Raw genomic sequence first — 20,769 nt, 5'->3', positions numbered from 1 at the left:
AGCCCCAGGTGCTCCCGGCACCACCACGTCCTGCTGCGCTAGGTCTCACCAGGTGCCCGGGTGCAGACCCAGGCGTCCGAGCACCCTGCCACCTCCGGGATGCAGTGTGCATGGGCAGGGGGCTGGCCAGGATGCCTGGGTCCCCCTCCTGGCCCCCGGGACCGTTGCACCTGGCTGCATCCCCAGGGTGAGGGGGGCCCCCCCCCACATCCCGCATCCTGCCCCAACCATGCCGGGGGGGGCTCTGGGAGCACCCCGAACTCCTCTGCACGCCGCAGCAAGCTTGGCTCGCACCCCGGATGCCTCCGTTTCCCCACCCCGAGGGAGCCGCCATGGTGTCCCCGCCGGCGATGGGGCGAGCACGGGAAGCCTTCGTGATGCATCTACCCATTTATTCCACAGTCCCTTCCGTGTCCCCTCTCCTGCCTCCTGGACAAGCTGCCCGGCGGCCGGCCCACCGCAGGATGCAGGATGCGGGATGCGGCTGCAGCTGGCATTTGCGTTGCTTTCCCAATACCCCGGGCAGGGAGCACAGGCGCCTGCCGCCTCCGTGGTGCTATCGGTCGAAGGAGGCGTGGGTGCTGCGGGCAGCGGCGGGCGGCTCCTCCTTGGCGCCGGTGCCTGGCGCGGGCACCTCGCTGCCCAGGATCCGCGCGACTTCCTCGGGGGCCTCGGCCGGCGGCGGCAGGAGCGTGGCGGCGAGGCCATGCAGTTCGGCCACGCGCTGGCAGGTCTGCACCAGCAGCAGCACGGCCGTCAGCCCCAGCAGCAGGTAGGCTGGACGCGGCGGGAGGAGAGAGCGTCAGAAATGCCCCAGCACTGCGCGCCCGGCACCGCTGGCCGGGGACCCAGGCGTCCGGCCTCCCCCCACCGTTCCCGCACCCCGGCCACAGCTCACCGGCGACGGCGACCTTGTAGAGCTCCCGCAGGCGCTGGCCAGGCTGCTCGCCCGGCACGTAGTCGCCCAGGCCAATGGTGCCCAGGGAGATGAAGCAGAAGTAGACAGCGTCCAGGTAGCTCCAGGAGCCCTCCAGGGTGCAGAAGGCTGCGGCGGGCAGCAGCAGGAACAGCACCAGCACGGCCGCCAGCAGCAGGGCCAGGTGGGCGCGGGCGGCTCCACGGCGCGAGAGGCCGCCCCGCGCCTCCAGGTACCGCCGGGGCCGCTCGGTCACGGGCCCCATCAGCCGCTGCGCCACCGCCGTCAGCAGCAGCATGGTGAAGGGGATGCCCAGCGCCGCGTAGACGATGCAGAAGACCTTGCCGCCGTCCGAGAGCGGGGCCGCATAGCCGTAGCCTGCGGGGAGGCAACGGGGTCACCGGGGGCCCCCCCTCTCCCCCCAAGCCGGGAAGGACCCAGGCGTCCGGGGTGCGGGGCGACGTAGAGCCCGGGCACCCGCTCCATCCCCACGTGCCGAGCAGCTCTGGGCCAGCGGCCGGAGCGATGGGATGCGGGAGGGGGGCTCTGAAAGGAGCCCATTGTGCGCGGGACCCCCGCACGGGCTGCCCCGGCCCCCGCCGGCCCCGGCCGCTCTTCGCTCCTCTTGACCCAAGGAGGTGCCAGCGACTCAGGGCAGAGCTGGCTGCCAGGAAACCGCTGCCGGCCTGGCCGTGGGGAGGCGGCGGAGCCCCCCCCGCCGGGCCCTGCTGCCTCCGGGCCACCAGCAGCCCCGCGCGGAGGATTTCCTGCAGGAGGAAGCGGCCCCCCCGGGGGGGAAAGGAGTTTGAGTGCTTGGGGGCAGCTCCGGGAGGGCCCTCAGCAAACACCAGCACCCTGCTCCCAGCTGCCCCCCGGGCAAGGGTTTGCCCCCTTGGGGGTCCCAGGTGCCTGAGGGCGTCCTGGGGAGCAGGGACCTTCCCGGGGAGGGGGGGTTTCCAGTGTGCTCAGTGCTTCCCAGGGTGCACGGAGGGTCCCAAGACTCCCCAGTGCACCCAGTGGGTCCCCGGTGTGTGATGCTGGTCCCGGGGTGCGTGGTCGGCCAGGGGCCGCGGAGTCCCTGTTTGCACGGGGGTCTCAGTTTGTAGGAGAGGGTCCCAGTTTGCACTGACACCCTGGGTCGTACAGGAATCCCAGTTTGCCTGAGGGTCCCTGTCCTCATGGGGTCTTGGTTTGCACTAGGGGGGCCCTGTTTGCATGGGCTGTCTCAGTTCTCATGGGGGGGTCCCGGTTTGCACAGGGGTCCCAGTTTGCACGAGGGGTCCCAGTTTGCATGGGGATCCCAGTTTGCACAAGGGTCCAGTTTGCATGGGAGTCCCGGTTTGCATGGGGGTCCTGGTTTGCATGGGAGTCTCAGCTTGCATGGGGGTCCCGGTTTGCACGGGGAGTCGCTGTCGTCAGGGGGGTCGCGGCACCCACAGCAACCCTGGTGCGCCCACGCCCCGGGGGGGTCCCGGCCTTACCCACGGTGGTGAGCAGGGTGGTGGCGAAGAGGAAGGCGGAGGCGAGGTCCCAGTCGGGGGCGGCCGAGGCGTTTGGCGGCGCCGGGGGGCCGGGGGGGCGGCGGGGCCGCTCCAGCGCCCGCAGCCCCACGGCGCCCAGCAGCAGCAGCCCCGCGTAGGCGGCCGTCAGCAGCGCCAGCGCCGCGCCGCGCCCCATGGCCCCGGCCCGGCCCGCGCCGCCCCTCACCGCCGCCTCCGGCCCGGGGCGGATCCGCGCCCCGCCCGCGCCGCAAGGACCCAGGCGTCCCGGCAAGGCCTGTCCACACCCCCTCGGACACCGGGGGCACCGGCACCGGGGCAGGGTGACGGACACCGGGTGATGGGGGGGCAGGACATAGCCGAGGTGACAGGCAGTGGGGTGTGGGATACAGCCAGATGATGGACACCGGCTGACAGGGGGCAGGACACAGCCGGTGTGACGGGCACTGGGTGACAAGGTGCAGGATGCAGCTGGGTGACAGGCAGCGGGTGACAAGCGCGGGACAGACGGAGCCGGGCGGGGGGCAGCAGGGCAAGGCAGGGCGGACAACCCCGCTCCCCCCGCGGCCGCCCGGCTCCCAGCACAGCCCCATCTGCGGGGGGCCTGGCCCTCATCTCTCCTCGCCGGCGGCTGCAGCCACGCGCCTGGCGCCGTGTGACAGTCCCGTCCACCCGGAGGGGTGTCACCCCCCCGCAGCTCGTGTCTGTCATGGGACTGGTCACACGCGGCCGCAAGGCCCCGTCTTGGGCGCCGCTGCCCTCCCGCCACCCCCACGGTCGGTTAGCTGGGGCGGCCAGAGCCCCACAGCCCCTTTCCCATCGGAAACCGCCGGGGAAGCGATAACGGAGGGGGGGGCATCGGCACACGGCCCGACCGGCGCTCGCCCCCGGACACTGCTGCAGCCAGCGAGGGTCGGCCGGCCCCTTCCCGGCGGAGGATGCCGGGCGCGCTGCCCCGGGCTGAGGCACGCCGGGTGGCCGGGGGCCTCCGCAGCCCCAGTGCGTTTCCACCCCGGGCAGGAAGGGAGCGCTCGGCCGGCACGGAGCGCCCCGAGCAGGGGGCGGCAGGGATTTCGGAGCCTCTCCAGCTCTCGCCCGCGACAGGCGAGCGGCGCAGCAGGCCGGGAACGGGGCCGGGGCCGGTGCCGGGGCTGGGGCCAGCGCCGCCACCGAGCCAGGCGGGAGCGGAACCAGACGTGGGATGCGCAGGGCCCCCGGGGAGACGTACACAGCCCCCGGGGCCAGCCCTGCTGCCGCGACACCATGGCCGTGGCGAGGCCACAGCCCCCGGGGACGCCAGGGCCCAACACAGGCAGCATCGTTGCTGTGGTGCTGCAGCCACGGACCACCAGGCTCTGCCGTTGCCATGGTGCTACAGTCATGGACGACCTGGCCCTGCCGTTGCCATGGCACCGCAGCTATGGACCACCCGGCCTTGCCGTTGCCATGGTGCCACAGCTATGGACCACCGGGCCCTGCCATTGCCATGGCACCGCAGCTATGGACCACTGGGCCCTGCCGTTGCCATGGTGCCACAACTATGGACCACCCAGCCCTGCCGTTGCCATGGCACTGCAGCTATGGACCACCAGGCCCTGCCGTTGCCATGGCGCCGCAGCTATGGACCACCCGGCCCTGCTGTTGCCGTGGGGCTGTAGCTATGGACCACTGGGCCCTGCCATTGCTGTGGCACCGCAACTATGGACCACCGGGTCCTGCCGTTGCTGTGGTGCCACAGCTATGGACCACCAGGCCCTGCCGTTGCCATGGCACCGCAACTATGGACTACCGGGCCCTGCCGTTGCCATGGGGCTGTAGCTATGGACCACCAGGCCCCGCCGTTGCCATAGCGCTGCAGCCACGGACCCCAAGGCCCCGCCGTTGCCGTGACACCGCGGCCCTGGGCGCACCCGGCCCCGCTCTGCCGCCGCCCCCTCCCCTCCGGGCACCGGGGCCGCCGAAGCGGCTCCCGCCAACCGGGCAGGCGCCGCCATCTTGGGGACGGGCAAGCCAGCCTGGCTACACCGCCCGCACGTGACGCGACGCTTCCGGTCACCTGACCGCGCCAGGCGACGGCGTTGGGGGGAGGGGGTGGGGGCCGCCCTCAGCCAACGACTTCCGGCGCGGCACCCTGGGGCGGGGCGGGAGGTGGCCAATCGGAGCGGCGGGGCGGGGGCACGTGACGGCCGCGGCGGGGCGGGGCCGCCGGGGCAGCGGAAGCGGCGGTGGCGGCGGCGGCGGGATGGAGCCCGACGGGGCGTCGCGGCACCGTGAGCGCGGTGGGGCCGAGGCCGGGGCCGGGGCCGGGATAGGGGCGGCCGGGAGGGGCCCGGGCCCGGGCCGGGGGGGTCGGAGCCGGGTTTTGGACCGGGCCGGGGGTACCGGGGCCGGCAGCGGGGCTGGGGGCGGCCCGGTGCCGGTCCCGCGGGCCTCACCGCCGCTCTCCCCGCAGCCCCCAAGCGCCGGGTGCCGGTGGCCGCCCCGCCGCGCATGGCCGACCCGCACCCCCTCTTCGACGACACCAGCGCGGCCGGTGGCGGCGGCCCCCCCCCGGGCCGGGGCTACGGGGCGCCGCCACCCGCCACCTCCCGGTACCCGCCGCCGGCCTCCTTCCTGGGCGAGCCGGTGTCCAGCCTGGCCGTAGCTTACGGCACCAGCCTGGCCAGCCAGGGCCGCGACATCGTGGACCGCAACGTGAGTGGCAGCGGGAGTGGGGAGCCGGGGGGGGTCCCGTGCCGGTCACCTGTGATGGGTCCCTCACGGCTTCTCCCACCCTGCAGATCGACCGCCTCGTCCCCGTGGGGCGCCTGAAATACTACTTCGCCGTGGACACCGTCTACGTGGGCAGGAAGCTGGGGCTCCTCGTCTTCCCCTTCATGCACCAGGTGAGGGGGGGTTCATGCACCCTGGCCGGGCTGGGCTGGGCTGGCGCCCGTGCGGTGGCATCCGGCGCCCTAACAGCACCGTCCCCGCAGGATTGGCAGGTGCGGTACCAGCAGGATGCCCCTGTGGCCCCCCGCTTCGACGTCAACGCGCCGGATCTGTACATCCCAGGTACGTCCTGCCCGGTGGGGCCAGCCCCTCTTGCTCAGTGCAGGCTGGCAGCTCCTGCCCAGCCCGTCTCTGGCTCAGTGTGAGGCCACGTGTGTGTCAAAGTGCGGCACCATTTGGGGTTGCTGGGGCCACCTCAAGTCCGGTGGGATGGTGGGCGCTCGGCTTCAGTAGGAGCCGGGCTCTGTCCTGAACACGTCTGGTACCTAGAGACAATGGGACGCTGCCTGCTGCAAAGGGAGGAGAAGGAGACCATGCTCTCCTTTTGCATCCCCACTAAATTGTCTCTACCTTTCCAGAGCGAGTGTAGCCAGCCTAGCACTTCACAGCGCTAACGTGAACACAGTCTGCCTGTTTCAGGTCATTTATATTGTAGCCAAAGGCTTTAAAGGGCTGAATTTAGCTCAGCCCCAGCCCTTCGGTGCCTTCCAGTGCCAGTGTGAGGAGCGTGGCAGGCACAGCACTGGTGGCTCTGCAGTGGAGGAGGCTCAGGGTCTCTGGGCGGTGTGCACTGACAGCTCTCGTTCTTCTTCCCAGTCATGGCCTTCATCACGTACATCCTGGTCGCCGGGTTAGCGCTGGGCACACAGAACAGGTGAGAACAGCGCATGACAGCCAGTGGCTCCTGCGTCGAGGGCTGATTTGCACAGAAGGTCGGCGCAGAGAGGCCACTCTGATGCAAGTGGCAGCAGGGACCTTGCAAGGTTCACAGGCTTCGCCTGGCTGGAGGCGCAAGTAACAAGTTTTCTCCCTTCTGCACCTGCAGGTTCTCACCTGACAGCCTGGGCTTGCAGGCCAGCTCTGCCCTGGCCTGGCTGATCGTGGAGGTGCTGGCAATCCTGCTGAGCCTCTACCTGGTCACCGTGAACACCGACCTCACCACCATCGACCTCATCGCCTTCTCTGGCTACAAATACGTGGGGTGAGCGCCCAGGCGGTGAGGGGGAGCCTGGTGGTTGTGGCCAAGCTGGCTGCTCCTGTGTGCCTGGCATGCAGCCCTGGCCCCACTCACCAGTTCGTGCTGTCGGCAGGATGATCGTGGGCCTCGTGTCTGGGCTGCTCTTTGGGAAGACTGGCTACTACATGGTGCTGAGCTGGTGCTGCATTAGCATCTTCGTCTTCATGGTAAGGGACGGGGTGGGGGCAGTGCGATGCAGCTGTCCTGCGCTGGGGGCTTCGGGCCACGCACGTGGCTTGCGGCTTCGGGCCTCGTGTTCACCAGCTGGGTCCGACCCCTCTCCCTCTGCTCCCCCCAGATCAGGACGCTGCGGCTGAAGATCCTGTCGGAGGCAGCCGCCGAGGGGGTGCTGGTGCGGGGGGCCAAGAACCAGCTGCGCATGTACCTTACTATGGCCATCGCTGCTGTGCAGCCGCTCTTCATGTACTGGCTCACCTACCACCTCATCAGGTGATGGGGTGTCCCCCGGCCCCACCGCCTGCCCAGGGAGTGCTCCGACCCTGCTGCTTAAATAGATGCTGCCTGGGGACCTCAGCGTGTGTCGGCTGTGCAGTATCTCTGCATGGGGGGGCTGCAGGAGGGCCAGGTGCCACCTCTGGCACTGCAGTGGGGCCCTCTGGTAACGAGATACTGCAGGGTTAGTTCACCGGGGGGTGGGAGGGAGGAACCAGCGCCCTCCTAGCACAGGGGCTGCTGCCGTTTGGGGTGGGAGCCTCTGACCCTGGAAGCAAATGAACGACTCGTCTCTGGAAGTTGGACCAGCCCGAGCCATGGGAGCGGGGCTGGGCTGAGGGGAGGGACAGGGCTACCAAGCCAGGCACAGTGCCTGTTTTGGCAGTGCATCTTGCTCCCTGAAGAGCCCCAGAGAGCGGGGGAGCCCCTCCGGTGGGGACAGGTAGCTGTTGGCTGCACCACAGGCATCATGGCACAGGGCCACGCGCTCAGAAACACAAGGTTCAGGTCACTTCTTTCTGACACCACATAAAACCCCTCGTGGAGCTGTCGTTTGTGCCCTGAACCCTGCAGGCTGCAGGGAGGTGCTGAGCCCCGGCTGGTGCGGCATGATCCCCGTGTGCTGCGTGGTTTGTCGCTGTGCGTTACTGTGGCTGAGGGGCCACGAGGTGCCGGGAGAGCCGTGGTCTCAGCACGTGGCCCCCCTGCCTGTAGCAACAACTAGTTAATAAAGGGGAGACGGTGCTGGGTGCGTGGCTCTGCTCAGTCCATGGGGGGAGGGTTGCACCAGCCCCCCTGCAGGGGCTGAGACCAGACGGGGTTGCTGCTGCTGCTGCTGCTGCTGCCAGCACCAGCTCGCCCTCCTCGTGCGCACAGCTCGCCGGGGTCCTACCCTGCTGCCAGGCTCTCTGCTACCCCACAGTGCATCTCCCCCCACGCCCTGGCCCTGCCCTGTGAGTCAGGCTCTGCCTGGGGCGTTCACCCAGGCCTGTGGACTCCGGTCAGGGTCTCAATCCTCCCACGGCACATGCAACATGCAAAGTCAGGGTTCAAGCTCTTTATTACCAGGTAGGAGTGGGGTGATGCTGCCCCAGGGGGGTGCTGGGCCCTGCCTCGGGGCAGCCCCTGCCCTGCTACTGCCCCATTGCACCTGGGGGTGCTGCTGGGTCCTGGCCCTGCTCAGTGGCTTTTCTTTTCCTTTTTCTTGTCCTTGGGTTTCTTGTGCAGTTTCTCCTTCTTCTTGTGCTCGTGGCCCGGGCCGTGGTGCTGCAAGGAGATCAGAGGGGAGGGAGGGTAGACAGGGGGACGGGGCCGTGCCCTAAAGGTTGGGGACTCTGCACTTACCTTCTCCCCATCGCTGGAGCTGGAACTGGAGCTGGAGTCGGAGGAGTGTCCGTCCTGGGGGGAAACAGTCAGTGGGGTCCAGGGGGCCCTGGGGTGGCCATGTCACCCTGGGGCCAAAGCTAGGGGCTGCAAGCAGGGTCCACAGGCCCAGAGGGGGGGGTCCCTGTGCCATGGGGTAGGCAGCACCATCGAGCCCCCCCGCCTAGGCCATAGGATCTTGGGGACATCAGATCCCTGGGGCCATGAGGGTTGTGGGGCCATGGGGGGGGGTCCCAGGGTTGTGGGGGGGGTCCCTAGGCCGTGGGGTCAAGGGGGCCACGAGGGTGGGGGGGGTCCCTGTCCCGCCCCTTACCGCGTGCTTCTTGGCGTGGTCCCCGTGGTGGTGCTTGGCTCCGTCCATGGCTGCGGGATGCTCCAGGGATCCCGGATCCCGGCTGCTCGCTGCCTTTATGGCCGCGAGCCGCGGGGGGGGGGCGGAAACTTTGCCCTGGGCGGTGCCTCACCGGGCGGAGCCGGGGGGGGGGGGGGGGGCCTCAGCCGGTACCCCGCCGCGGCGTGCGAAGGGCCCAGGCGTCCCTCCGCTCCTCCCGGCCGGGGCACGCGGAGAGCTCAGCGCTCGCGGCACTATTCCCCCCCACCCCCCCAAAAAAAAAGGGGGGGGGGGCCCAGGCGTCCGGGCGGCGCTAGAGCCTGGCGGGTAGGGGCGGCCACGGCGCAGCGGAGCAGTGCGCGGTGAGGTGGCGCCCCCCCCCCCCCCCCCGGCCCCGGGGGGGGGGGGGGGGGGCGCTTATTGAGGGGCAGTGCAACGGGGACTATGGGGGGGGGGGAGTGTTGGGAGTGGGGGGGGGGTCCATATAGTGGGGACTGTTGCAGGGGCAGTGAAATGGGGGCATTGTCGAGTACTGCAGTCGTGCAGGGTTTGGGGGGGGGGGTTTACTGGGGCAGTGCATGGGTGGGGGTGCAGTGAAATGGGAAACGCGGGGGGGGGACATATTTTAGGAGCACTGAAATGGGCTGTTTTGGTGGGCAAGGCATGGGGGCCGGGGGGGGGGAGGGTCGTGCATGGAAACATGGGGGGGGGGTAATTGAGGTGCAGCTATTTGTGGGAGGGAGGTTGTGAAATGGGAGCATAATATCAGCCAGCACAATGGGTGTATTGGCCGGGGGGGGGGGGGGGGGGCATAGCTTTGCGGGGCAGTGTATGGGGCCGGGGGGGGGGGGGGGATGTGTGGGAGACCAATGCCTGCAGGGAGAATACATTTGGGAGTATTGGGGGGGGGGGGGGGGCATTGGGAGCAGTGCATGGAGTCAGGCTAGAGCACTCTTCCCCCCCCCCCCCCACAAAAGGGGGCCTGATCTGGCCCCCAAACTGGCCTTGACCCCCCCCCCAGCAGCCCCCCCCCCCCCAGACGATGGCATGTGAGCTCTTCCTCCTCTCCTCCATCTGGTTCCTCTTCGTCATCTTCTGGTTGGAGACCATCAGCGTGTGGCTCTTCCTGTGCAACTTCTACCAGGACCGAGCCTTTTACCACTGGGGCGAGCGGTGAGGCCCCTGGGGGGGGCATGAGGGGTAGGAACCCTGCTCACCCCCTGAAACCAGCACCCAGGAGCACCCCAAGGCTGGCATCCGGGGTGGGAGCCACCATGGCCTCGCTGAGCCAGCAGGTCCTGGGTACCGTGGCAGGGATGGTGGCTCCAGGACGGCACCTGGGCTAATCATGGCCCCAGTACCTTGGCTGCGCGCTGCTCACAACTGCTCTCCCCTCCTGGCCCAGGGTGCTCCTCACTGACCCCGGACACGTGCTCTATGTCTTCGTGAGCTGAGCCATTGCTCCCCAGCGAAGCGATGCCCTGCAGGACCGAGGACGAATGTCTGCGACACACGGGCAGCTGAAGGCGGCGAGGCCCCAAGGGGTCCCGGGGGCGGCTGCAAGCCCATGGTGCTGGGAAGGGGGTAGCTGCTGCCCCCAGTGCAGCCCAGGATGAGCAGGGCAGGCTTTGTCCCCCCCAAGCCCAGCGCAAGGACACCTATGGAAGCTTGGATACCCAAGTGTTGGGACTAAGGGCCTAATCCAGGCAGCAGGAGAGCAGAGGAGCAAATAAAGAGCTTGACTTGCACATGCTGGTGCCCCTCAGCCCCCTGGGGCTGGGACCAAGGCTCACAGCACAAGGGTTATGTCTGGGCTCTGTCAGCTGCACAGCTCCTGGCCTGCCTGAGGAAGCCAGACCTGATGAGGAATGTGGTTCACATCTCCCTTTATTCAGAGAAATTCCTCTAATGTGTAAAAAAAAAAAAAAAATTAAAAACTAGACCCGACAGATCAGACACATCAACAATGGTCACAAATACCCCAGATGAAGCACCCCAAGAGAAAGCAAAGGAGGGGCTGCTGCAGGACCCAGGGGCTTGGGCTCAGCCTGGGCTGTCACACTGGGAGAGTGGGGCCAGCACAAGGCCCCCCACGGCAGCACACAGCAGTAGGACCAGTGTTAAGGCACATCGGAAAGGGGCAGCCCCAGGGCTGAGCCAAATGGGGGTCCCCATGTCCACCCCACTGAACCAGCTGGTGGGCTGCAGAGGGCTCATGCCCAGCTCCAAGAAGCTCGAGGAAACCTGACAGATGGGAGAGGAGGGCAAGTTACAGCCTTTCCCTGGAGCTGGGGCCCTGCAGTGGACAGCAAGGCGCGAGGCCCCACGGACCTAACGAGCCGAGCAGGCTCTGTGAGGATGCTGCAGCTATTCACATAGCCACCCCAGGCTGGAGAGCGCTGCAGCCTGGCTGTCCGAGGCACCTGCAAGGCCAGCTGCAGCCCTACACAGCGCTCAGAGATGGGTCTGAACATGCGTAAAGCCACGAGGATACGGCCCCACCAGCGCAAGCTGTGAACTGGGAAGGAGCCACCTTGGGAGAGGAGAAACTAGGTCCAGCTGGTTGCCGTGCAGAGCTGTGCCGGCGTTTCTATCTGTAGGCATGCCTCTATCAGACACCATGATGCTACCAGCCCAGGCAATGGGGTCCTCTGCACACACAGGGCCTGGGAGCTGCAGGACCTCAGCCACTTTCAGGTACTGACAAGCTCCAGGCAGCGAGCAAACCCACGCAGTGGGGAAGCTAGACTGGAGCAGGACCCACTTCTTTGCACTGCACAGTGGGTGCAGGGGACACAGCAGGGGACCCCTCGAGCAGGCACTTGTGTGCAGGGGCTGAGGCAGAGCATGGAGCACTGGGGCAGGAGGGGGTTGCTGGCACCATCTGAGATGCCCATGACTTTCACTATTGATTTACAACAATCATTTAGTTACAAAATAATTAAAAAAATGCCCCCTCAAAAAAATAAGAAAAAGAATGAAGTCAGAGCCGAGGTGCCTGAAATGCACCTCAGAAACAGCTCTACCCAGCCCGAGAAGTTTACAGCTAGCAGCCCAGTGTGCGAGGGTTGAATTCACCCTCTCTGGAGACAGACACAGGGGCCATTCTCTATTATGTACATGCCCAGGCCCAGCTCAGCACGAGCTTGGGGCCCGAGACGTAGGGGGCTGTGGAGCAAGCAGCCTTCAGAGCGTGTAAGCGTTGCTCATCAGGTATTCCTTGTCGTCCAGGGGGCTCCAGCCTGTGCCTGCTGTCAGCTCCGGGTTCTTCCTGCACATCTTGACAGAGACGTCAATCATGTAGCCCAGCAGGATGGCTGCCAGGATGGCCAGCAGCACCGCAAGAGCCATGGCTGGGGAGGAAAGCAGGGCAAGGTTACAGAGTCCAGATTGCCCCAGAGGAGTCCTGTGGGGCTCAGGAGATCACGGGAGATGCAACGCTCATCCCCACAGCCTGAAACAGGCAGGTGCCTGCAGGCAGCAACCTGCAAAGGCCAACAGCTCTCTACCGCAGGGCCTTGCCCCAGCTCCTCTCCCTGGACCATGTTCCCCACCAGCCACCCCAGCCTGGCCCAGCACTGGCAGGGTTGCTGGTCTGCTTGCAGGCCTGGGGAGCCCTGGGGATTCCCCGGGGATGCCCCAAGGACGAGGGGCACAGGGGAGCTGTAGGGGGCTGGGTGACACTTACTTTTGGTGGAGAAGAGGTAAGAATGGAAATCTGGACCAGTGCTACCAGTGTTTCCTGAAAAGAAGGGAATAGGAGCGAGATGACCGTTACAGTCAGGCATGGGAGAGGCTCCTGTGCCCCCCTGTCCTAGTTCAGACCCATCCTCACCCCTCTGTAAGCCTGACAGACCCAGCACAGGCACATGAGCAATGGGAAAACGGGCATGCCCTTGTTTCCAAGTGCAGCTGGGTTCATGCTGCTGGAGACATCTTCAAAAAGCCCCAATTTACGTGTTACTACAAGAGCTCAAGGGTCTGCTTGAGAAAGAACCTCAGGCAAATGGGGAGAGCCAGAGCAGCTTGAGGGATGCACATCCCGCTGCCCAGGTCCCATCTAGCCCATTGAAGACCAGCCACCCCAAGGAGGGATCTCTATCTCACCTGGCTCCCGGCTGCAGCGACGCATGCACTGCTCTTCCTTCTGGTAGTTGTTCTTGTTGCCCCGGCAGCCCCCATAGATGAACTGCTTGCAGGTGCGGTTGGCTGGGCTGTAGTACCATCGGAAGAATGAGGCACGGCATGGGCCAGTCACCTGGGGGACCATGCAGAACTCTGCGGAGAGCCAGGCAGGAAGAGGGAGACATAATTCACACAGTTGCGGTGGGCACAGACCTGAGCACAGGGACCAGGGGAGTTCTGCTTCTCCCAGAGCAACAGGGCGTTTCCCAACACCCCTCTGAACAGCAGCAGACTCAGGACTTACAGCCACAAAGCATTAACTGGCTTGACCAAGGCACAAGCCGAATGGTTGACCTGCACAGTCCTGAGCTGAAGACATTCTGGCAAGAGGGCGTTACACAGGGCCCACTTTGTGACTGCTTCTGCCTTTGCCCCTCAGCATGACAGGTGAGGGGCTGGACCTTCTCCGAGCACCACAGCAGAAGCGAGGAAGGCTCGACAGCTTTGCAAAGGCAGAATACAGCAGAGCATGTGTTTACCCCCAGAAAAACTCCCACCTCACTCAAAACACCGTCTCTTGTATCCCCCCTTTCCCCAGGGGGACGTCTAACAGCTCAGACTCTCAGCCAGCAGCTGGGTCACTCCATAACACAAGCATTTCCCTTTCAGAAGCACCACGACTACATCCCCCATGGTGTCTGTGTCCAGGCTCTGTTAGTCATGGCGCACAAGGTGGGGGATGAAAGGAACTTGGCATCTGCTTTGCAGCACTCCCACAGCCCACATCTGGCCTCGCAGCCCAGCCCAGGGAAAGAGGGATGTCTATCGAAGGCTGAGCCTCAGAAGAACACAGTGAGACCTAACCTTCATAGCTGAAGGAGTCATTGGCCTGCTCAGCCCGATGTCCAGGCCTGTTCACAGCTGAGGAAAACAAAGAAAAACTGCAGGTTAGACAAGACTTTGCGGGTCAAACACACACTGCCAGGCTCATTAAGAAACCATCCTGAGCTGAATCCTGGCAGAAGACAGCTCAGCCGAGAGTCACTTCTGCACGGGGTGTGAAGGGACATCTCTAGACAGCCCAGGCTGGAGTCACAGGGGGGAGCAGGCAAAGTAAGATGGGGCTGTGGCACAGTGTTGCACCCTGGAGAGTTGAAGAGAGCCCTGAAGCGGGGAGCAGAGAGATTTAGACTACGGACTCTTTCCCCAGAGGGATGGAGCAGCTGCCAGCAGGGGAGGACATGCCCACAGCCTGCGCCCCAGGGCCCAGCCCCGAATCACAAGCAGGGAACACGGACCCCACTGCAGAGCAGCAGACAGCTGTGAGCAGGTGAGCGGGTTTGCGGCACACCTCAGGCTCCTGCTGCAAGGACTTCCTGGTTCCCTGGAAGGTCATCGGGCTGTTCCTCCCCCGGGAGAGAAAGGCAGGAACAGCAGCACCCTGCGCTCTTCCCAATGGCCCACAGCTGCATGGGCAAAACACTCGAGGTCACTCCCCAGGGACAGTCCCAGCCAGCCCACGTACCGTCCGCGTTCTGGCCCTCCACTTTTCTGCTGGGCAGCGGGATCTCATTGGAGTCTTTCTCTCCTGGAAAGCAGAAGCACACATGTCAGAGTCAGGTCCAAGCCAGGCAAACCCCATGCTGGGGTGACCTGTGGCTGCTCTGCAGCAGTTACTGGAAGACCTGGGGGTCCTGACACTGGGCCTTTTGAGGGCAACATGAGAGCAGAAACCCCATATCATCCCCACTGCACTGGTCATGTCAAAAGCTTGCAGGAACCTGAGGAGAACCTGATCAAAGGGACACGAAGCCAAAGGTAAAGGTGCTGTTTGATGGAAAGTCAGCCCGCACTTTACACTGTGGCCTTGGGCCTCTTAATGGCAAGCCAGAGATTGCATCCTGTGTCTGCTCCTGCTGCTCTTTGCTCCCTCCTCAACTTCCTACCCAGCCCAACCTGAAGGGAGGCTGGCAAAGCTGAAGGAAGATGGTATAGGCAGGACTACCCTTCAGCTCTGATCAAAACATGCTGTTCCAACCCCAAACCTGGACACCCAGGCACGCAGCAAAGGCAGTTCCCCACCCACCCACCCCCCTGCCAGAGCCTAATTGTGGCTACCATTACTTGTTCCAGCCCCATGGCGATACCAGCTTGGCCGCCGCACAGCACACGATCTCCCTGGGCTCGTCAAGCACCCCAAGCCATGCCACAGCTGGGAGACCTCTTGCAAAGGCAGTGCGTTCCCCCAGCCCACCGCAGTACCCGGCCTGCAGCCTCACCCCCGTTCCGGACGCAGCTCGCCTGGCACTCCTGCTCCGTCATGAAGTTGTTGAGGTTGGCATTGCAGCCACCAAAGATGAAGCTTTGACACAAGCTGCTGGTGGCATTAAACCACCACCGTGGTATGGAAGCCCGGCATCTCCCAACCACCTTGGGCAACAGGCAGTGCTCTGAGGAGAGGAGAAAAAGGCTGTCAGCAACCAACCGCAACACTACTGAATTAACACCAAATCCCCTTGATGCTAGCTAGTGGAAAGCATAATGCTAGACGACCAGCTGGAGTTTTTGCACCAGCTACAGACAGCTCAGCATCCCTGCACGCACTTGCTGGGACCCCATGAAGAGCTCTCTGACATCCAAGTAACAGTTATTTATAGAGTTGCTTGCTCCGTTACTGGAGGGAACGCACGCACACCCTAGACCTTCCTGGTTCTCGCTCTGGACACAATGCTCCAGCCAGCACAGATTTGTCTAAAGGCTCCAGGAAAACACTCTGTGCTTGGAGCTCAGGAGAGCCAGGACATGACTGGAAAGGGGGAAGGCTGCCAGGAAGGCATTTATGGCTTCACAGCCAGGCCTCCTCAAGGACCCTTTCTGAAAGGCTAAAGGCAGAACGAGAAAGCCAATTTTACTCCCAAATGGCATCCAGATTAACTCGGTGGCCCGGACTAGTGTAGAGACTGGATTATGAGCCCCAAGTATCGTACTGCCCACGCAGGCAGAAATCCCCTTTCACTGCAGCACAGGAACCCAGAAAGCCATTGCAGTCCTACAAGCCAAAGCTCAAGATCATGACCAGCCCTCCCAGTTAGACACCATGCAGGTGGCTCCCTGCTCCCCACTTCTCCGCCAATGCCACTTGGCTGAAAATTCAGCAAAATTCAAGCACTGACACACCCCTCCTCCAGGAGCAGAGCGGAGGGAAGTCCACCTTAAGTTTGCAGAAGCCAGGGCACTCAGAGACAACAATAAACCAAAGAGCCAGAAACTTCCAGCTTAGACAAAGCCGGGCCTGTTTACTGAAATCCCCCACGGAGTGGCGTTGCGAAACTCCCCCGTCAGCCAGCTCGATGAGCTCCCAGATGCCTGGAAGATGAAGGGGCCGAGTGCCCAAGCCTGCACGCAGCCCTGCGTTACCCAGATACGCACCAGACAGCGCAGGCCGAGAAGCAGCACTACCCTGAGCAGGATTGCAGGGCAGGAAGAGCAAATGGGTCACGGCAGGGGAAGGGCAGCATGATCACACCCAGCCAGGCCGGGAGGTTTCTCCTCCCTAGGTTTAGGGCGGCAATAAGCTGCACAGGGAGCCACGGGGAGCTTTTGAGGGCTCTCACTGCTCTGTGTCCTCTCCGCCCCCTCAACAGCAGGGTCAACCCTCCACATGCCTGCTTGGTGCCCACCATGACTTGCTCAGCACAAAGAACCGTTGGGACCCAGCTGCCCCAGGCCTGCTGCCTCCGCTGTGTTTCACAGTTACAGATGCTCCAGGTGCAGCACTCCAGGAAAGCTATCCGGATGGGACTTGATTTCCCAACTTAAAAGTGATGCAACACATTTAAAAAAAGATGTGTTGCTGGCTTTGAAACAGACAGAAAGCCAAGTCTGTTTGCCCTCCTCTATGCAAACTGCTCTTTTAGGAGCACAACAGAGAAGCTCAACATCTCCACCTAGCTTCTTCACTGAAGGAGGCCAAGTCCCACAACAGTCAATGAGGCTGCAGGGGAAAGCAGCTCCCCTTGCCAGAACAAAGCTCCGTATGGCGTCGCATCCCCTGGACCAAACATCTGGCGAGCACACATCGGCTCCAGCCAGCAGCGCCTGGGGAAGTCAGAGAACATGAGCTCAGGCAGCTGGCAGCTATTGTTGAGCATGAATGGTAGGAGGGCAGCGGAGCTGCAGGGCCCTCCCTGCCGTCCCCCCACGGGGCTGCGGCGCAGAGGAAGCCGGGCTCCCACGCACCCTCTGTGCATGCATGCATCCCCAGCCCCAGCCTTTCCAGCCGGGGCAGGACACGCTCCCCAGTGACTCAGGCGCCTTGGCAAACGGCTGTCCAGAACAGGTCGGACAGGCTCGGCACAGCCTGGAGGCCATGGCGCCGCACAGCCTGCTGCCAATTCCTCTCCGGTCCAGGCTGGCTCCCTGGGCTGCAGATTCTTCCCCCCCAGACCCCGGCGAGTCAGGGCTCGTGGGGTTGCTGAAAACCCACCGCTGTCACCTTCTGGGATTGGAAAGCGCAGGCATTATGGAGCTCCTGTGAGCCTCATCACAGGCCTCCTTCCCCCACTAGATACAAACAGAACAAGACAATTCTTTATTGCAAGGGGCTCAAGTTACAGGGCTGGGGCCCGCATCCTCCAGTTCCTCATCTTTAAACATCTATTGTCAGGCTCCAGCTGCCTGGGAGAGGGGAACCGGCAGGTCAGAGTGGGGAGGTGCTGGCAGGTGAGTAATTGGGTTCTGACTCATAGCCTGCCTTGGCAAACTGGCACAAGACCACGCAGAAGCAATGGGGCGAGTCTCACACTTTTGTTTGTCTTGGATCCGGTTTTCAGCATGTTCTCCTCTGCAATCCCAGACAGTGAGCTTATAGAGGGAAGAGTGCAGGGGCTGCTCGGGGCCACAGCACAGCCACCCCGTGGGCACTGCTGAGCACCCAGGGAGTCCTTGGGTTTTGGGGAACGTCTGCTGCTCCAGACAGGGACTACAAGCTCCAAAGACCCAGGAGCCTCTAACAAACCCAACCCAGTTTAAAAGTGCAAGTTGCTTCCTGTTTATTACTGGAGTGAGAGATCTGAGGGCACTGACCAGCCGAGTGTCTGTCCCTCAAGGCCCCAGCCGCTCTCCGGGCGGCAGCTCCGGCCTGCGCTCACCCTTCAGCGCGTTCTGCATTTCTGCTCCTTTCAGGAGGGAGTGGAGGGACCCCACCGCCCCCAGGGCCACGCTGCACTGCTGATAACACGGCAGCCTACGGGGAGGAGACAGGATGTCCCCATGGCAGGACGGCAGCATGTTGCACAGGGTCTGATGACCAAGTAAGGCTGGGGTATACAGAAAACGTGGCAACGAATTACCCCAAATCAAAGTCCCAAAATGCAGGTGCAGAGGAACACGGGGATTCCCAAACCAGGTCCTGAGAGGTCAAGGTGACCTCTGAGCTTGGCGAAATTGTGCCTGAAGCGCTCAGGAGCAAACTCTCTGCATGTAAACACTGCAGATCTGAACCAAGAGCTGTTCCGCGTCCTAGGGCGCTGGAGCCCTTTTCTGCACAACATCACACACAGCCTCATGCAACAACAACCCTATCACCACCACAGCCACCAGCTAACAGCTCCAAGCCTGTAGGTGTTGGCCCTATTTTAGCTGCGGCTGCCAGAAGATCCCTAGCAACCTTACACTTTATGCACTAAACTCCTCAGGTAAGTTTTTTAATTTTTTTTTTTCATTAGACATTTTTTTCATTAGGCTTGATATCTCCCAAACCAGCAGGTGCTGGGCCCTTGCCAGGAAGCTGGATCAGAGCAGCGTTGCCCGGAGGAAGGAAGCTGCCCTGAGGCTCAGGCTGCCCCCCTGCGTGTTCGCGGGACGGGTGAAACAATCCTCTCTACCTGCCCCGCGGCGTAAGCGGCACTTGCAACTCGTAATTCTCCTCCATTATGAGACACCCCAGAGAGCATAGCACAAAGTATTTACACAGTCGTGAGGGGCTGCGATTACGACTCAAGAAGGAGAAAGTCTGCTGTGCCAAAGGCTCAGAGAGGCGTGCTGGAGAAGGGGATGTCTGAAACATAGGCTGCAGCAAACACCATGACTCACGCGCGCAGCGTCACTCTGAGAGCACTCTAAACCTCGAGCCTCTGTAAAACTGTCCCACAACAAAACGAACTGGAGCGCATCGGGGCTGCACTGGAGGTTCAGACCTGACTCACCCCTCTCCCGTGCCCCCCTCGTGCCCTGCCAGACTCTCGGTCAAACAGCCCCGGTGAGGCCACCCTGGCTGCCTTGCTAGTCCAAGGAAGCCTGCAGCCTCACGGAGTGACTGTGCTGCAGCTTCCGGGTGTCAAAACCCCTCTCTTCTACCCCTGTTTGCTTTATCAAAGACACCAGCATGACTCAAAAGCAGCTTTTCCCACCCCCTCTTCCCAAATGGGGAACAAACTAGGCAGGTTTAAAAGCAACAAAGAAGGAACAGAAACTCTTCCTGGACAAGAGAGGGAGAGTGCTCCCAGGCCGCAGACGCATGCGTGCTCTCAGATGTGCAGCTGCGCTGTCCCACCCTCCCATTTTTCGGGAACCAGGAAGCGAGGCGGAAACCCAGCCAGAGGCACCTGCTGCCTCAGGCCTAAGATCCCCCCGCTCCGTGCGGCGGCTCTCACCTGCTGCCCAGCACCGGCTCAGTCCCACCACCTGTCCCCACCCCGCCTCGCACCCTCCCTCCCCAACCCCCCCCACAGGACCCCCAGCCCAGCCAGGCACACTGCCACAAGAGCCCCACTCCCCCCCAACTCAGCTACCAAAATCACCCTCTGCACACCCTGACTCCTGTCCCCTTCTCCTCCTGGCAGCCCCAGGCCCTCCCTGCTGATCACACAGACCTGCACAGAGCTCCCCAAACACCTGTCTGTCCCCCAGGATCCACAGCCTCTATAATAAACCTCCCAACACCATCACCCCACAGAGCCCTGGGCCAGGACCCCTCATATCCCCCCAAGAGGGGCCTAGAGCCCCCTCAAAGCCACAGCCCCTCCTGCCAAGGCCATCATCACAAGGAGACCTAGGCTGGAACCCCTCAGAGCCCCCTCAAAGGGGCCCTAGCGCTCCTCAGAGCCCCTCAGACCCCCCCAAAGGGGCCCTAGCGCTCCTCAGACGCCCCCCAAAGGGGCCCAGAGCCCCCTCCAAGCCGTGGCCCCAGGAGACACCCCTCCCAAGGCCATCACCCCACGGAGACCTAGGGCCAGACGTCTCCGACCCCCGCAAGGGGTCCCCAGAGCGCCCCAAGGCCGTGCCCCCCCGCCCGGGCCGGGACCCCCCGCAGGCCCCCGAGGCCGCGGTCCCCCAAGGCCCCCCAAGGCCGCCCCCGGCCCCGGCCGCGCCGTTACCGGGCACGCGGAGCGCCCCCGGCTCGGGGCCGAGCGCGGCGGCCGCCGGCAGCAGCAACAGCAGCAGCAGGAGCCGCCGAGGAGCCATGGCCGCCACCGCCTCGCCTCCCCTCCCCGCGCCGCGCCGCCTCACGTCACACAGGTGCGCCCCGCCCGCCGCGTCACACAGGTGCGCCCCGCCCGCCGCCAATCCCCGCCCCGCCCCGCCCCGCCGGTGGGCCGCGCCCCACCCCCCCCGGCCCGGCTCCGCCAGAGGAAGCCCCGCCCACTCAGCGCCCCCGACCAATCGGAGCGCAGCGCCCCGCCCCGCCCCAGGCGCCGGCGCAGCCCCGCCCCCTCGCTGGGCTGGCGCACGCCCCGCCCCTTCCTTTGCATGTGGCGCGGGAAGCGCACGAGGCCACGCCCCCCGGGGGCCGGGAGCCAGGGGGGCCGGGGCGCTGTGGGGCGCTAGAGAGCCCTATAGGGGGTTATAGGGGGCTGTACGGGGGGCTATAGGGGGGCATAGGGGGCTGTGGGGGCTATAGGGCACTGTAGAGCGTTCCAAGTGGCAATTAAAGACAAGGAGCTACAGGATGCTCTAGGGTGCTGTAGGGAAACATAGGGGATGGAGAGCTGTGGGGCGCTATAGGGCACCGTAGGGCACTATAGGGGACAGAGGGAGCCAGGCACTATAGAGT

The 20,769-nt window shown here is 64.2% G+C and overlaps 3 protein-coding genes and 2 long non-coding RNA genes across 7 annotated transcripts; 2 read left to right on the top strand and 3 right to left on the bottom strand.

Annotated features, from left to right (window-relative positions):
• Positions 1-373: 373 nt before the first annotated feature.
• LOC138061164 (potassium channel subfamily K member 6-like) lies at positions 374-2,593 on the bottom strand. The gene is made up of 3 exons (XM_068909606.1): positions 2,398-2,593; positions 899-1,294; positions 374-777 (listed from the first exon to the last, which is right to left on the bottom strand). Exons 1-3 carry the CDS (start codon positions 2,591-2,593, stop codon positions 557-559), a joined length of 813 nt encoding a protein of 270 aa, XP_068765707.1. The 3' UTR covers positions 374-556.
• A 2,018-nt stretch (positions 2,594-4,611) lies between these two features.
• YIF1B (Yip1 interacting factor homolog B, membrane trafficking protein) lies at positions 4,612-6,958 on the top strand. 2 transcript variants are annotated; one of them, XM_068909604.1, is made up of 8 exons: positions 4,612-4,685; positions 4,868-5,109; positions 5,196-5,300; positions 5,391-5,469; positions 6,004-6,061; positions 6,233-6,388; positions 6,498-6,591; positions 6,723-6,958. In XM_068909604.1, exons 1-8 carry the CDS (start codon positions 4,658-4,660, stop codon positions 6,876-6,878), a joined length of 918 nt encoding a protein of 305 aa, XP_068765705.1. In that variant the 5' UTR covers positions 4,612-4,657; the 3' UTR covers positions 6,879-6,958. The 2 variants fall into 2 exon arrangements, with proteins under 2 accessions (XP_068765705.1, XP_068765704.1); XM_068909603.1 differs by having other exon boundaries at positions 4,622-4,694.
• A 961-nt stretch (positions 6,959-7,919) lies between these two features.
• Positions 7,920-8,713, bottom strand: LOC104141151 (uncharacterized). Its single transcript, XR_011134801.1, has 3 exons — positions 8,574-8,713; positions 8,222-8,275; positions 7,920-8,143 (listed from the first exon to the last, which is right to left on the bottom strand). It is a non-coding gene; the product is annotated as an uncharacterized lncRNA (long non-coding RNA).
• Positions 8,714-8,739: 26 nt separating this feature from the next.
• On the top strand, positions 8,740-10,538 carry LOC104141150 (uncharacterized). Of its 2 annotated transcripts, none has more exons than XR_011134802.1 (3): positions 8,740-8,953; positions 9,613-9,764; positions 9,997-10,538. It is a non-coding gene; the product is annotated as an uncharacterized lncRNA (long non-coding RNA). The 2 variants fall into 2 exon arrangements; XR_011134803.1 differs by having other exon boundaries at positions 8,751-8,953; positions 9,616-9,764.
• SPINT2 (serine peptidase inhibitor, Kunitz type 2) lies at positions 10,461-20,289 on the bottom strand. The gene is made up of 7 exons (XM_068909607.1): positions 20,093-20,289; positions 14,996-15,166; positions 14,242-14,304; positions 13,581-13,637; positions 12,699-12,869; positions 12,280-12,333; positions 10,461-11,944 (listed from the first exon to the last, which is right to left on the bottom strand). The coding sequence occupies exons 1-7, from the start codon at positions 20,178-20,180 to the stop codon at positions 11,778-11,780; spliced, it is 771 nt and encodes a 256-aa protein (XP_068765708.1). The 5' UTR covers positions 20,181-20,289; the 3' UTR covers positions 10,461-11,777.
• Between the last annotated feature and the right edge of the window lie 480 nt (positions 20,290-20,769).

Source organism: Struthio camelus, chromosome 16 (genome assembly GCF_040807025.1).
Source record: "Struthio camelus isolate bStrCam1 chromosome 16, bStrCam1.hap1, whole genome shotgun sequence".
Taxonomy (NCBI): domain Eukaryota; kingdom Metazoa; phylum Chordata; class Aves; order Struthioniformes; family Struthionidae; genus Struthio; species Struthio camelus.
This window is presented reverse-complemented; position numbering and strand designations above follow the sequence as displayed.